Source organism: Pseudophryne corroboree, unplaced genomic scaffold (assembly GCF_028390025.1).
Source record: "Pseudophryne corroboree isolate aPseCor3 unplaced genomic scaffold, aPseCor3.hap2 scaffold_1012, whole genome shotgun sequence".
Taxonomy (NCBI): domain Eukaryota; kingdom Metazoa; phylum Chordata; class Amphibia; order Anura; family Myobatrachidae; genus Pseudophryne; species Pseudophryne corroboree.
Window position 1 is genome coordinate 95,375 of NW_026967639.1, and position 14,202 is coordinate 109,576.

General features: G+C 40.6%; 2 protein-coding genes across 3 annotated transcripts in view; one reads left to right on the forward strand and one right to left on the reverse strand.

The window, feature by feature from the left end:
* LOC134987616 (zinc finger protein 271-like) overlaps window positions 1–7,974 on the reverse strand; it is a 79,637-nt gene extending 71,663 nt beyond the window's left edge. Inside the window, exon 1 of one of the 2 annotated variants that reach the window (XM_063950505.1) lies at window positions 7,602–7,974. In XM_063950505.1, the coding sequence (XP_063806575.1) occupies window positions 7,602–7,639 (38 nt within the window). In that variant the 5' untranslated portion in view covers window positions 7,640–7,974. The remainder of the gene's footprint in view (window positions 1–7,601) is intronic. The other variant, XM_063950504.1, reaches the window with a different exon arrangement.
* Window positions 7,975–13,760: 5,786 nt separating this feature from the next.
* The window catches only part of LOC134987617 (zinc finger protein 271-like), a 102,596-nt gene continuing 102,154 nt past the window's right edge, over window positions 13,761–14,202 (forward strand). The window contains exon 1 of the mRNA XM_063950506.1: window positions 13,761–13,842. The gene's annotated coding sequence lies outside the window, so the exon portion shown is untranslated. The remainder of the gene's footprint in view (window positions 13,843–14,202) is intronic.

Genomic DNA, 14,202 nt, shown 5'->3' on the forward strand with positions numbered 1-14,202 from the left:
GTATAACAGGGATATAATATACAGTATAATACAGATCAGTGATGACATTGCTGTGTGTGTGTATATATTACAGTGTATGAGGTATAACAGGGATATAATATACAGTATAATACAGATCAGTGATGACATTGCTGTGTGTGTGTATATATTACAGTGTATGAGGTATAACAGGGATATAATATACAGTATAATACAGATCAGTGATGACATTGCTGTGTGTGTATATTACAGTGTATGAGGTATAACAGGGATATAATATACAGTATAATACAGATCAGTGATGACATTGCTGTGTGTGTATATTACAGTGTATGAGGTATAACAGGGATATAATATACAGTATAATACAGATCAGTGATGACATTGCTGTGTGTGTATATTACAGTGTATGAGGTATAACAGGGATATAATATACAGTATAATACAGATCAGTGATGACATTGCTGTGTGTGTATATTACAGTGTATGAGGTATAACAGGGATATAATATACAGTATAATACAGATCAGTGATGACATTGCTGTGTGTGTGTATATTACAGTGTATGAGGTATAACAGGGATATAATATACAGTATAATACAGATCAGTGATGACATTGCTGTGTGTGTATATATTACAGTGTATGAGGTATAACAGGGATATAATATACAGTATAATACAGATCAGTGATGACATTGCTGTGTGTGTGTATATATTACAGTGTATGAGGTATAACAGGGATATAATATACAGTATAATACAGATCAGTGATGACATTGCTGTGTGTGTGTATATATTACAGTGTATGAGGTATAACAGGGATATAATATACAGTATAATACAGATCAGTGATGACATTGCTCTGTGTGTGTATATTACAGTGTATGAGGTATAACAGGGATATAATATACAGTATAATACAGATCAGTGATGACATTGCTGTGTGTGTGTATATTACAGTGTATGAGGTATAACAGGGATATAATATACAGTATAATACAGATCAGTGATGACATTGCTGTGTGTGTGTATATTACAGTGTATGAGGTATAACAGGGATATAATATACAGTATAATACAGATCAGTGATGACATTGCTGTGTGTGTATATATTACAGTGTATGAGGTATAACAGGGATATAATATACAGTATAATACAGATCAGTGATGACATTGCTGTGTGTGTGTGTATATTACAGTGTATGAGGTATAACAGGGATATAATATACAGTATAATACAGATCAGTGATGACATTGCTGTGTGTGTATATATTACAGTGTATGAGGTATAACAGGGATATAATATACAGTATAATACAGATCAGTGATGACATTGCTGTGTGTGTGTGTATATTACAGTGTATGAGGTATAACAGGGATATAATATACAGTATAATACAGATCAGTGATGACATTGCTGTGTGTGTATATTACAGTGTATGAGGTATAACAGGGATATAATATACAGTATAATACAGATCAGTGATGACATTGCTGTGTGTGTATATTACAGTGTATGAGGTATAACAGGAATATAATATACAGTATAATACAGATCAGTGATGACATTGCTGTGTGTGTATATTACAGTGTATGAGGTATAACAGGGATATAATATACAGTATAATACAGATCAGTGATGACATTGCTGTGTGTGTGTATATTACAGTGTATGAGTTATAACAGGGATATAATATACAGTATAATACAGATCAGTGATGACATTGCTGTGTGTATGTATATTACAGTGTATGAGGTATAACAGGGATATAATATACAGTATAATACAGATCAGTGATGACATTGCTGTGTGTATGTATATTACAGTGTATGAGGTATAACAGGGATATAATATACAGTATAATACAGATCAGTGATGACATTGCTGTGTGTGTGTATATATTACAGTGTATGAGGTATAACAGGGATATAATATACAGTATAATACAGATCAGTGATGACATTGCTGTGTGTGTGTGTGTGTGTATATTACAGTGTATGAGGTATAACAGGGATATAATATACAGTATAATACAGATCAGTGATGACATTGCTGTGTGTGTATATATTACAGTGTATGAGGTATAACAGGGATATAATATACAGTATAATACAGATCAGTGATGACATTGCTGTGTGTGTATATTACAGTGTATGAGGTATAACAGGGATATAATATACAGTATAATACAGATCAGTGATGACATTGCTGTGTGTGTGTATATTACAGTGTATGAGTTATAACAGGGATATAATATACAGTATAATACAGATCAGTGATGACATTGCTGTGTGTATGTATATTACAGTGTATGAGGTATAACAGGGATATAATATACAGTATAATACAGATCAGTGATGATATTGCTGTGTGTGTGTATATTACAGTGTATGAGGTATAACAGGGATATAATATACAGTATAATACAGATCAGTGATGACATTGCTGTGTGTGTGTGTGTATATTACAGTGTATGAGGTATAACAGGGATATAATATACAGTATAATACAGATCAGTGATGACGTGTGTGTGTGTGTGTGTGTGTGTGTGTGTGTGTGTGTGTGTGTGTGTGTATATTACAGTGTATGAGGTATAACAGGGATATAATATACAGTATAATACAGATCAGTGATGACACATTGCTGTGTGTGTATATTACAGTGTATGAGGTATAACAGGGATATAATATACAGTATAATACAGATCAGTGATGACATTGGTGTGTGTGTGTGTGTGTGTGTGTGTGTGTGTGTGTGTGTGTGTGTGTGTATATTACAGTGTATGAGGTATAACAGGGATATAATATACAGTATAATACAGATCAGTGATGACATTGCTGTGTGTGTATATTACAGTGTATGAGGTATAACAGGGATATAATATACAGTATAATACAGATCAGTGATGACATTGCTATGTGTGTGTATATTACAGTGTATGAGGTATAACAGGGATATAATATACAGTATAATACAGATCAGTGATGACATTGCTGTGTGTGTGTGTATATTACAGTGTATGAGGTATAACAGGGATATAATATACAGTATAATACAGATCAGTGATGACATTGATGTGTGTGTATATTACAGTGTATGAGGTATAACAGGGATATAATATACAGTATAATACAGATCAGTGATGACATTGCTGTGTGTGTGTGTGTGTGTGTGTGTGTGTGTGTGTGTGTGTGTGTGTGTGTGTATATTACAGTGTATGAGGTATAACAGGGATATAATATACAGTATAATACAGATCAGTGATGACATTGCTGTGTGTATATTACAGTGTATGAGGTATAACAGGGATATAATATACAGTATAATACAGATCAGTGATGACATTGCTGTGTGTATATTACAGTGTATGAGGTATAACAGGGATATAATATACAGTATAATACAGATCAGTGATGACATTGCTGTGTGTGTGTGTATATTACAGTGTATGAGGTATAACAGGGATATAATATACAGTATAATACAGGTCAGTGATGACATTGCTGTGTGTGTGTATATTACAGTGTATGAGGTATAACAGTGATATAATATACAGTATAATACAGATCAGTGATGACATTGCTGTGTGTGTGTATATTACAGTGTATGAGGTATAACAGGGATATAATATACAGTATAATACAGATCAGTGATGACATTGCTGTGTGTGTATATTACAGTGTATGAGGTATAACAGGGATATAATATACAGTATAATACAGATCAGTGATGACATTACTGTGTGTGTGTATATTACAGTGTATGAGGTATAACAGCGATATAATATACAGTATAATACAGATCAGTGATGACATTGCTGTGTGTGTGTGTGTATATTACAGTGTATGAGGTATAACAGGGATATAATATACAGTATAATACAGATCAGTGATGACATTGCTGTGTGTGTATATTACAGTGTATGAGGTATAACAGGGATATAATATACAGTATAATACAGATCAGTGATGACATTGCTGTGTGTATATTACAGTGTATGAGGTATAACAGGGATATAATATACAGTATAATACAGATCAGTGATGACATTGCTGTGTGTGTATATATATTACAGTGTATGAGGTATAACAGGGATATAATATACAGTATAATACAGATCAGTGATGACATTGCTGTGTGTGTGTATATATTACAGTGTATGAGGTATAACAGGGATATAATATACAGTATAATACAGATCAGTGATGACATTGCTGTGTGTGTGTGTATATATTACAGTGTATGAGGTATAACAGGGATATAATATACAGTATAATACAGATCAGTGATGACATTGCTCTGTGTGTGTATATTACAGTGTATGAGGTATAACAGGGATATAATATACAGTATAATACAGATCAGTGATGACATTGCTGTGTGTGTATATTACAGTGTATGAGGTATAACAGGGATATAATATACAGTATAATACAGATCAGTGATGACATTGCTGTGTGTGTATATTACAGTGTATGAGGTATAACAGGGATATAATATACAGTATAATACAGATCAGTGATGACATTGCTGTGTGTGTGTATATTACAGTGTATGAGGTATAACAGGGATATAATATACAGTATAATACAGATCAGTGATGACATTGCTGTGTGTGTATATATTACAGTGTATGAGGTATAACAGGGATATAATATACAGTATAATACAGATCAGTGATGACATTGCTGTGTGTGTATATTACAGTGTATGAGGTATAACAGGGATATAATATACAGTATAATACAGATCAGTGATGACATTGCTGTGTGTGTGTATATTACAGTGTATGAGTTATAACAGGGATATAATATACAGTATAATACAGATCAGTGATGACATTGCTGTGTGTATGTATATTACAGTGTATGAGGTATAACAGGGATATAATATACAGTATAATACAGATCAGTGATGACATTGCTGTGTGTGTGTATATATTACAGTGTATGAGGTATAACAGGGATATAATATACAGTATAATACAGATCAGTGATGACATTGCTGTGTGTGTGTGTGTATATTACAGTGTATGAGGTATAACAGGGATATAATATACAGTATAATACAGATCAGTGATGACATTGCTGTGTGTGTATATTACAGTGTATGAGGTATAACAGGGATATAATATACAGTATAATACAGATCAGTGATGATATTGCTGTGTGTGTGTATATTACAGTGTATGAGGTATAACAGGGATATAATATACAGTATAATACAGATCAGTGATGACATTGCTGTGTGTGTGTATATTACAGTGTATGAGGTATAACAGGGATATAATATACAGTATAATACAGATCAGTGATGACATTGCTGTGTGTGTGTGTGTGTGTGTGTGTGTGTGTGTGTGTGTGTGTGTGTATATTACAGTGTATGAGGTATAACAGGGATATAATATACAGTATAATACAGATCAGTGATGACACATTGCTGTGTGTGTATATTACAGTGTATGAGGTATAACAGGGATATAATATACAGTATAATACAGATCAGTGATGACATTGGTGTGTGTGTGTGTGTGTGTGTGTGTGTGTGTATATTACAGTGTATGAGGTATAACAGGGATATAATATACAGTATAATACAGATCAGTGATGACATTGCTGTGTGTGTATATTACAGTGTATGAGGTATAACAGGGATATAATATACAGTATAATACAGATCAGTGATGACATTGCTGTGTGTGTGTGTATATTACAGTGTATGAGGTATAACAGGGATATAATATACAGTATAATACAGATCAGTGATGACATTGCTGTGTGTGTGTATATTACAGTGTATGAGGTATAACAGGGATATAATATACAGTATAATACAGATCAGTGATGACATTGCTGTGTGTGTGTGTGTGTGTGTGTGTGTGTGTGTGTGTGTGTGTGTGTGTGTATATTACAGTGTATGAGGTATAACAGGGATATAATATACAGTATAATACAGATCAGTGATGACATTGCTGTGTGTGTGTGTATATTACAGTGTATGAGGTATAACAGGGATATAATATACAGTATAATACAGATCAGTGATGACATTGCTGTGTGTGTGTATATTACAGTGTATGAGGTATAACAGGGATATAATATACAGTATAATACAGATCAGTGATGACATTGCTGTGTGTGTGTGTGTGTGTGTGTGTGTGTGTGTGTGTGTGTGTGTGTGTGTGTATATTACAGTGTATGAGGTATAACAGGGATATAATATACAGTATATTACAGATCAGTGATGACATTGCTGTGTGTGTGTGTATATTACAGTGTATGAGGTATAACAGGGATATAATATACAGTATAATACAGATCAGTGATGACATTGCTGTGTGTATATTACAGTGTATGAGGTATAACAGGGATATAATATACAGTATAATACAGATCAGTGATGACATTGCTGTGTGTGTATATATATTACAGTGTATGAGGTATAACAGGGATATAATATACAGTATAATACAGATCAGTGATGACATTGCTGTGTGTGTGTATATATTACAGTGTATGAGGTATAACAGGGATATAATATACAGTATAATACAGATCAGTGATGACATTGCTGTGTGTATATTACAGTGTATGAGGTATAACAGGGATATAATATACAGTATAATACAGATCAGTGATGACATTGCTGTGTGTGTATATATATTACAGTGTATGAGGTATAACAGGGATATAATATACAGTATAATACAGATCAGTGATGACATTGCTGTGTGTGTATATATATTACAGTGTATGAGGTATAACAGGGATATAATATACAGTATAATACAGATCAGTGATGACATTGCTGTGTGTGTGTATATATTACAGTGTATGAGGTATAACAGGGATATAATATACAGTATAATACAGATCAGTGATGACATTGCTGTGTGTGTGTATATTACAATGTATGAGGTATAACAGGGATATAATATACAGTATAATACAGATCAGTGATGACATTGCTCTGTGTGTGTATATTACAGTGTATGAGGTATAACAGGGATATAATATACAGTATAATACAGATCAGTGATGACATTGCTGTGTGTGTATATTACAGTGTATGAGGTATAACAGGGATATAATATACAGTATAATACAGATCAGTGATGACATTGCTGTGTGTGTATATTACAGTGTATGAGGTATAACAGGGATATAATATACAGTATAATACAGATCAGTGATGACATTGCTGTGTGTGTGTATATTACAGTGTATGAGGTATAACAGGGATATAATATACAGTATAATACAGATCAGTGATGACATTGCTGTGTGTGTATATTACAGTGTATGAGGTATAACAGGGATATAATATACAGTATAATACAGATCAGTGATGACATTGCTGTGTGTGTGTATATTACAGTGTATGAGGTATAACAGGGATATAATATACAGTATAATACAGATCAGTGATGACATTGCTGTGTGTGTATATTACAGTGTATGAGGTATAACAGGGATATAATATACAGTATAATACAGATCAGTGATGACATTGCTGTGTGTGTGTGTGTATATTACAGTGTATGAGGTATAACAGGGATATAATATACAGTATAATATAATATAACATCAGGGATTATTACGCTGCAGGACACATACTCACCGTGTGATATCAGGGTATGAGATGAGGAAACAAAGCATGCTGGGTAGTGTAGTACATATCAGGTGACCACTAGAGCTTCCCTGTCATGTGACACATTTGTCCTCTCACAGGCAGCCATTTTGTGTAGGGCTCATTACTAAAGGAACAGTCTCAGGCTTCTTTAAAATGGCCGAAATACATTCTGTAAGCCTAGTGCTGGCCGTGGTTGTGCCACATGACTCTGCTGTGTGGGTCACATGACTCTGTGAGCCAATCAGAGCAGAGAGTGCAGGATCACATGACTGTGAGAGCCAATAAGAGCAGAGAGTGTAGCAGTGGAGGTGTCAGTGAGTACAGAGCACATACAGTATAATGAGGTTGGGGTGTGACTGCTGCTACTATGGGGACAGTGACATTATTATTATTATTATTATGCTGTATTATACACAGATAGTGCCCGGCTCCCCCTGTATTATACACAGATAGTGCCCGGCTCCCCCTGTATTATACACAGATAGTGCCCGGCTCCCCCTGTATTATACACAGATAGTGCCCGGCTCCCCCTGTATTATACACAGATAGTGCCCGGCTCCCCCTGTATTATACACAGATAGTGCCCGGCTTCCCCTGTATTATACACAGTTAGTGCCCGGCTCCCCCTGTATTATACACAGATAGTGCCCGGCTCCCCCTGTATTATACACAGATAGGGCCCGGTGCTCTGTATTATACACAGATAGTGCCCGGCTCCCCCTGTATTATACACAGATAGTGCCCGGTGCTCTGTATTATACACAGATAGTGCCCGGCTCCCCCTGTATTATACACAGATAGTGCCCGGTGCTCTGTATTATACACAGATAGTACCCGGCTCCCCCTGTATTATACACAGATAGTGCCCGGCTCCCCCTGTATTATACACAGATAGGGCCCGGTGCTCTGTATTATACACAGATAGTGCCTGGCTCCCCCTGTATTATACACAGATAGTGCCCGGTGCTCTGTATTATACACAGATAGTGCCTGGCTCCCCCTGTATTATACACATAGTGCCCGGCTCCTCCTGTATTATACACATGGTGCCCGGCTCCCCCTGTATTATACACAGATAGTGCCCGGTGCTCTGTATTATACACAGATAGTGCACGGCTCCCCCTGTATTATACACAGATAGTGCCCGGCTCCCCCTGTATTATACACAGATAGTGCCCGGCTCCCCCTGTATTATACACAGATAGTGCACGGCTCCCCCTGTATAATACACAGATAGTGCCCGGCTCCCCCTGTATTATACACAGATAGTGCCCGGTGCTCTGTATTATACACAGATAGTGCCCGGCTCCCCCTATATTATACACAGATAGTGCCCGGTGCTCTATATTATACACAGATAGTGCCCGGCTCCCCCTATATTATACACAGATAGTGCCCGGTGCTCTGTATTATACACAGATAGTGCCCGGTGCTCTGTATTATACACAGATAGTGCCCGGCTCCCCCTGTATTATACACAGATAGTGCCCGGCTCCCCCTGTATTATACACAGATAGTGCTCGGCTCCCCCTGTATTATACACAGATAGTGCCCGGCTCCCCCTGTATTATACACAGATAGTGCCCGGCTCCCCCTGTATTATACACAGATAGTGCCCGGCTCCCCCTGTATTATACACAGATGTGCCGGGCTCCCCCTGTATTATACACAGATAGTGCCTGGCTCCCCCTGTATTATACACAGATAGTGCCCGGCTCCCCCTGTATTATACACAGATAGTGCCCGGCTCCCCCCGTATTATACACAGATAGTGCCCGGCTCCCCCCGTATTATACACAGATAGTGCCCGGCTCCCCCTGTATTATACACAGATAGTGCCCGGCTCCTCCTGTATTATACACAGATAGTGCCCGGCTCCCCCTGTATTATACACAGATAGTGCCCGGCTCCTCCTGTATTATACACAGATAGTGCCCGGTGCTCTGTATTATACACATATAGTGCCCGGCTCCCCCTGTATTATACACAGATAGTGCCCGGCTCCCCCTGTATTATACACAGATAGTGCCCGGTGCTCTGTATTATACACAGATAGTGCCCGGCTCCCCCTGTATTATACACAGATAGTGCCCGGTGCTCTTTATTATACACAGATAGTGCCCGGCTCCTCCTGTATTATACACAGATAGTGCCCGGTGCTCTGTATTTTACACAAATAGTGCCCGGCTCCTCCGGTATTATACACAGATAGTGCCCGGCTCCCCCTGTATTATACACAGATAGTGCCCGGCTCCCACTGTATTATACACAGATAGTGCCCGGCTCTCCCTGTATTACACACAGATAGTGCCCGGTGCTCTGTATTATACACAGATAGTGCCCGGCTCCCCCTGTATTATACACAAATAGTGCCCGGTGCTCTGTATTATACACAGATAGTGCCCGGCTCCCCCTGTATTATACACAGATAGTGCCCGGTGCTCTATATTATACACAGATAGTGCCCGGTGCTCTGTATTATACACAGATAGTGCCCGGTGCTCTGTATTATACACAGATAGTGCCCGGCTCCCCCTGTATTATACACAGATAGTGCCCGGCTCCCCCTGTATTATACACAGATAGTGCTCGGCTCCCCCTGTATTATACACAGATAGTGCCCGGCTCCCCCTGTATTATACACAGATAGTGCCCGGCTCCTCCTGTATTATACACAGATAGTGCCCGGCTCCCCATGTATTATACACAGATAGTGCCCGGCTCCCCCTGTATTATACACAGATGTGCCGGGCTCCCCCTGTATTATACACAGATAGTGCCCGGCTCCCCCTGTTTTATACACAGATAGTGCCCGGCTCCTCCTGTATTATACACAGATAGTGCCCGCCTCCCCCTGTATTATACACAGATAGTGCCCGCCTCCCCCTGTATTATACACAGATAGTGCCCGGCTCCCCCTGTATTATACACAGATAGTGCCCGGCTCCCCGTGTATTATACACAGACAGTGCCCGGCTCCCCCTGTATTATACACAGATAGTGCCCGGTGCTCTGTATTATACACAGATAGTGCCCGGCTCCACCTGTATTATACACAGATAGTGCCCGGCTCCCCCTGTATTATACACAGATAGTGCCCGGCTCCTCCTGTATTATACACAGATAGTGCCCTGCTCCCCCTGTATTATACACAGATAGTGCCCGGCTCCCCCTGTATTATACACAGATAGTGCCCTGCTCCCCCTGTATTATACACAGATAGTGCCCGGCTCCCCCTGTATTATACACAGATAGTGCCCGGTGCTCTGTATTATACACAGATAGTGCCCGGCTCCCCCCTGTATTATACACAGATAGTGCCCGGCTCCCCCTGTATTATACACAGATAGTGCCCGGCTCCCCCTGTATTATACACAGATAGTACCCGGCTCCCCCTGTATTATACACAGATAGTGCCCGGCTCCCCCTGTATTATACACAGATAGTGCCCGGCTCCCCCTGTATTATACACAGATAGTGCCCGGCTCCCCCTGTATTATACACAGATAGTGCCCGGCTCCCCCTGTATTATACACAGATAGTGCCCGGTGCTCTGTATTATACACAGATAATGCCCGGCTCCCCCTGTATTATACACAGATAGTGCCCGGCTCCCCTTGTATTATACACAGATAGTGCCCGGCTCCCCCTGTATTATACACAGATAGTGCCCGGTGCTCTGTATTATACACAGATAGTGCCCGGCTCCCCCCTGTATTATACACAGATAGTGCCCGGTGCTCTGTATTATACACAGATAGTGCCCGGCTCCCCCCTGTATTATACACAGATAGTGCCCGGTGCTCTGTATTATACACAGATAGTGCCCGGCTCCCCCTGTATTATACACAGATAGTGCCCGGCTCTCCCTGTATTATACACAGATAGTGCCCGGCTCCCCCTGTATTATACACAGATAGTGACCGGCTCCCCCTGTATTATACACAGATAGTGCCCGGCTCCTCCTGTATTATACACAGATAGTGCCCTGCTCCCCCTGTATTATACACAGATAGTGCCCTGCTCCCCCTGTATTATACACAGATAGTGCCCGGCTCCCCCTGTATTATACACAGATAGTGCCCGGCTCCCCCTGTATTATACACAGATAGTGCCCGGCTCCTCCTGTATTATACACAGATAGTGCCCGGCTCTCCCTGTATTACACACAGATAGTGCCCGGTGCTCTGTATTATACACAGATAGTGCCCGACTCCCCCTGTATTATACACAGATAGTGCCCAGCTCCCCCTGTATTATACACAGATAGTGCCCGGTGCTCTGTATTATACACAGATAGTGCCCGGCTCCCCCCTGTATTATACACAGATAGTGCCCGGCTCCCCCTGTATTATACACAGATAGTGCCCGGCTCCCCCTGTATTATACACAGATAGTGCCCGGCTCCCCCTGTATTATACACAGATAGTGCCCGGTGCTCTGTATTATACACAGATAGTGCCCGGCTCCCCCTGTATTATACACAGATAGTGCCCGGCTCCCCCTGTATTATACACAGATAGTACCCGGCTCCTCTGTATTATACACAGATAGTGCCCGGCTCCCCCTGTATTATGCACAGATAGTGACCGGCTCCCCCTGTATTATACACAGATAGTGCCCGGCTCCTCCTGTATTATACACAGATAGTGCCCTGCTCCCCCTGTATTATACACAGATAGTGCCCGGCTCCCCCCTGTATTATACACAGATAGTGCCCGGCTCCCCCTGTATTATACACAGATAGTGCCCAGCTTCCCCTGTATTATACACAGATAGTGCCCGGTGCTCTGTATTATACACAGATAGTGCCCGGCTCCCCCTGTATTATACACAGATAGTGCCCGGCTCCCCCTGTATTATACACAGATAGTGCCCGGCTCCCCCTGTATTATACACAGATAGTGCCCGGCTCCCCCTGTATTATACACAGATAGTGCCCGGCTCCTCCTGTATTATACACAGATAGTGCCCGGCTCCCCCTGTATTATACACAGATAGTGCCCGGCTCCTCCTGTATTATACACAGATAGTGCCCGGCTCCCCCTGTATTATACACAGATAGTGCCCGGCTCCCCCTGTATTATACACAGATAGTGCCCGGTGCTCTGTATTATACACAGATAGTGCCCGGCTCCCCCCGTATTATACACAGATAGTGCCCGGCTCCCCCTGTATTATACACAGATAGTGCCCGGCTCCCCCTGTATTATACACAGATAGTGCCCGGCTCCCCCTGTATTATACACAGATAGTGCCCGGCTCCCCCTGTATTATACACAGATAGTGCCCGGCTCCCCCTGTATTATACACAGATAGTGCCCGGCACCCCCTGTATTATACACAAATAGTGCCCGGCTCCCCCTGTATTATACACAGATAGTGCCCGGCTCCCCCTGTATTATACACAGATAGTGCCCGGTGCTCTGTATTATACACAGATAGTGCCCGGTGCTCTGTATTATACACAGATAGTGCCCGGCTCCCCCTGTATTATACACAGATAGTGCCCGGCTCCCCCTGTATTATACACAGATAGTGCCTGGCTCCCCCTGTATTATACACAGATAGTGCCCGGCTCCCCCTGTATTATACACTGATAGTGCCTGGCTCCCCCTGTATTATACACAGATAGTGCCCGGCTCCCCCTGTATTATACACAGATAGTACCCGGCTCCCCCTGTATTATACACAGATAGTGCCCGGTGCTCTGTATTATACACAGATAGTGCCCGGCTCCCCCTGTATTATACACAGATAGTGCCCGGCTCCCCCTGTATTATACACATTATACTGTATACTGACATCTCCAGAGATTCTCCACTGCTATACTCTCTGTTCTTATTGGCTCTCACAGTCATGTGATCCTGCCCTCTCTGCTCTGATTGGCTCTCACAGTCATGTGACATACTGTCTTTTATTCATGCACTCTTTTCTGATTGGCTTACAAAGTAATGTGATCATGCACTCTCTGCTTTGATTAGCTATCACAGTCATGTGACCAACACACAGCACAGTCATGTGACACAGCCAGCACTAGGCTTAGACAATAAATATCGGCCATATTACAGAAGCCTGAGACTCTTCCTGGAGGTATTAGCCCTACACAAAATGGACGCCTGACAGAGGACAAATGTATCACATGACAAGGAAGCTCTAGTGGTCACCTGATAAGTACTACACTACCCAGAATCCTTTGTTTCCTCATCTCATTCCCTGATATCACACGGTGAGTATGTGTCCTGCAGCGTAATAATCCCTGATGTTATATTATATTATACTGTATATTATATCCCTGTTATACCTCATACACTGTAATATACACACAGCAATGTCATCACTGATCTGTATTATACTGTATATTATATCCCTGTTATACCTCATACACTGTAATATATACACACACAGCAATGTCATCACTGATCTGTATTATACTGTATATTATATCCCTGTTATACCTCATACACTGTAATATATACACACACAGCAATGTCATCACTGATCTGTATTATACTGTATATTATATCCCTGTTATACCTCATACACTGTAATATACACACACACACACACAGCAATGTCATAACTGATC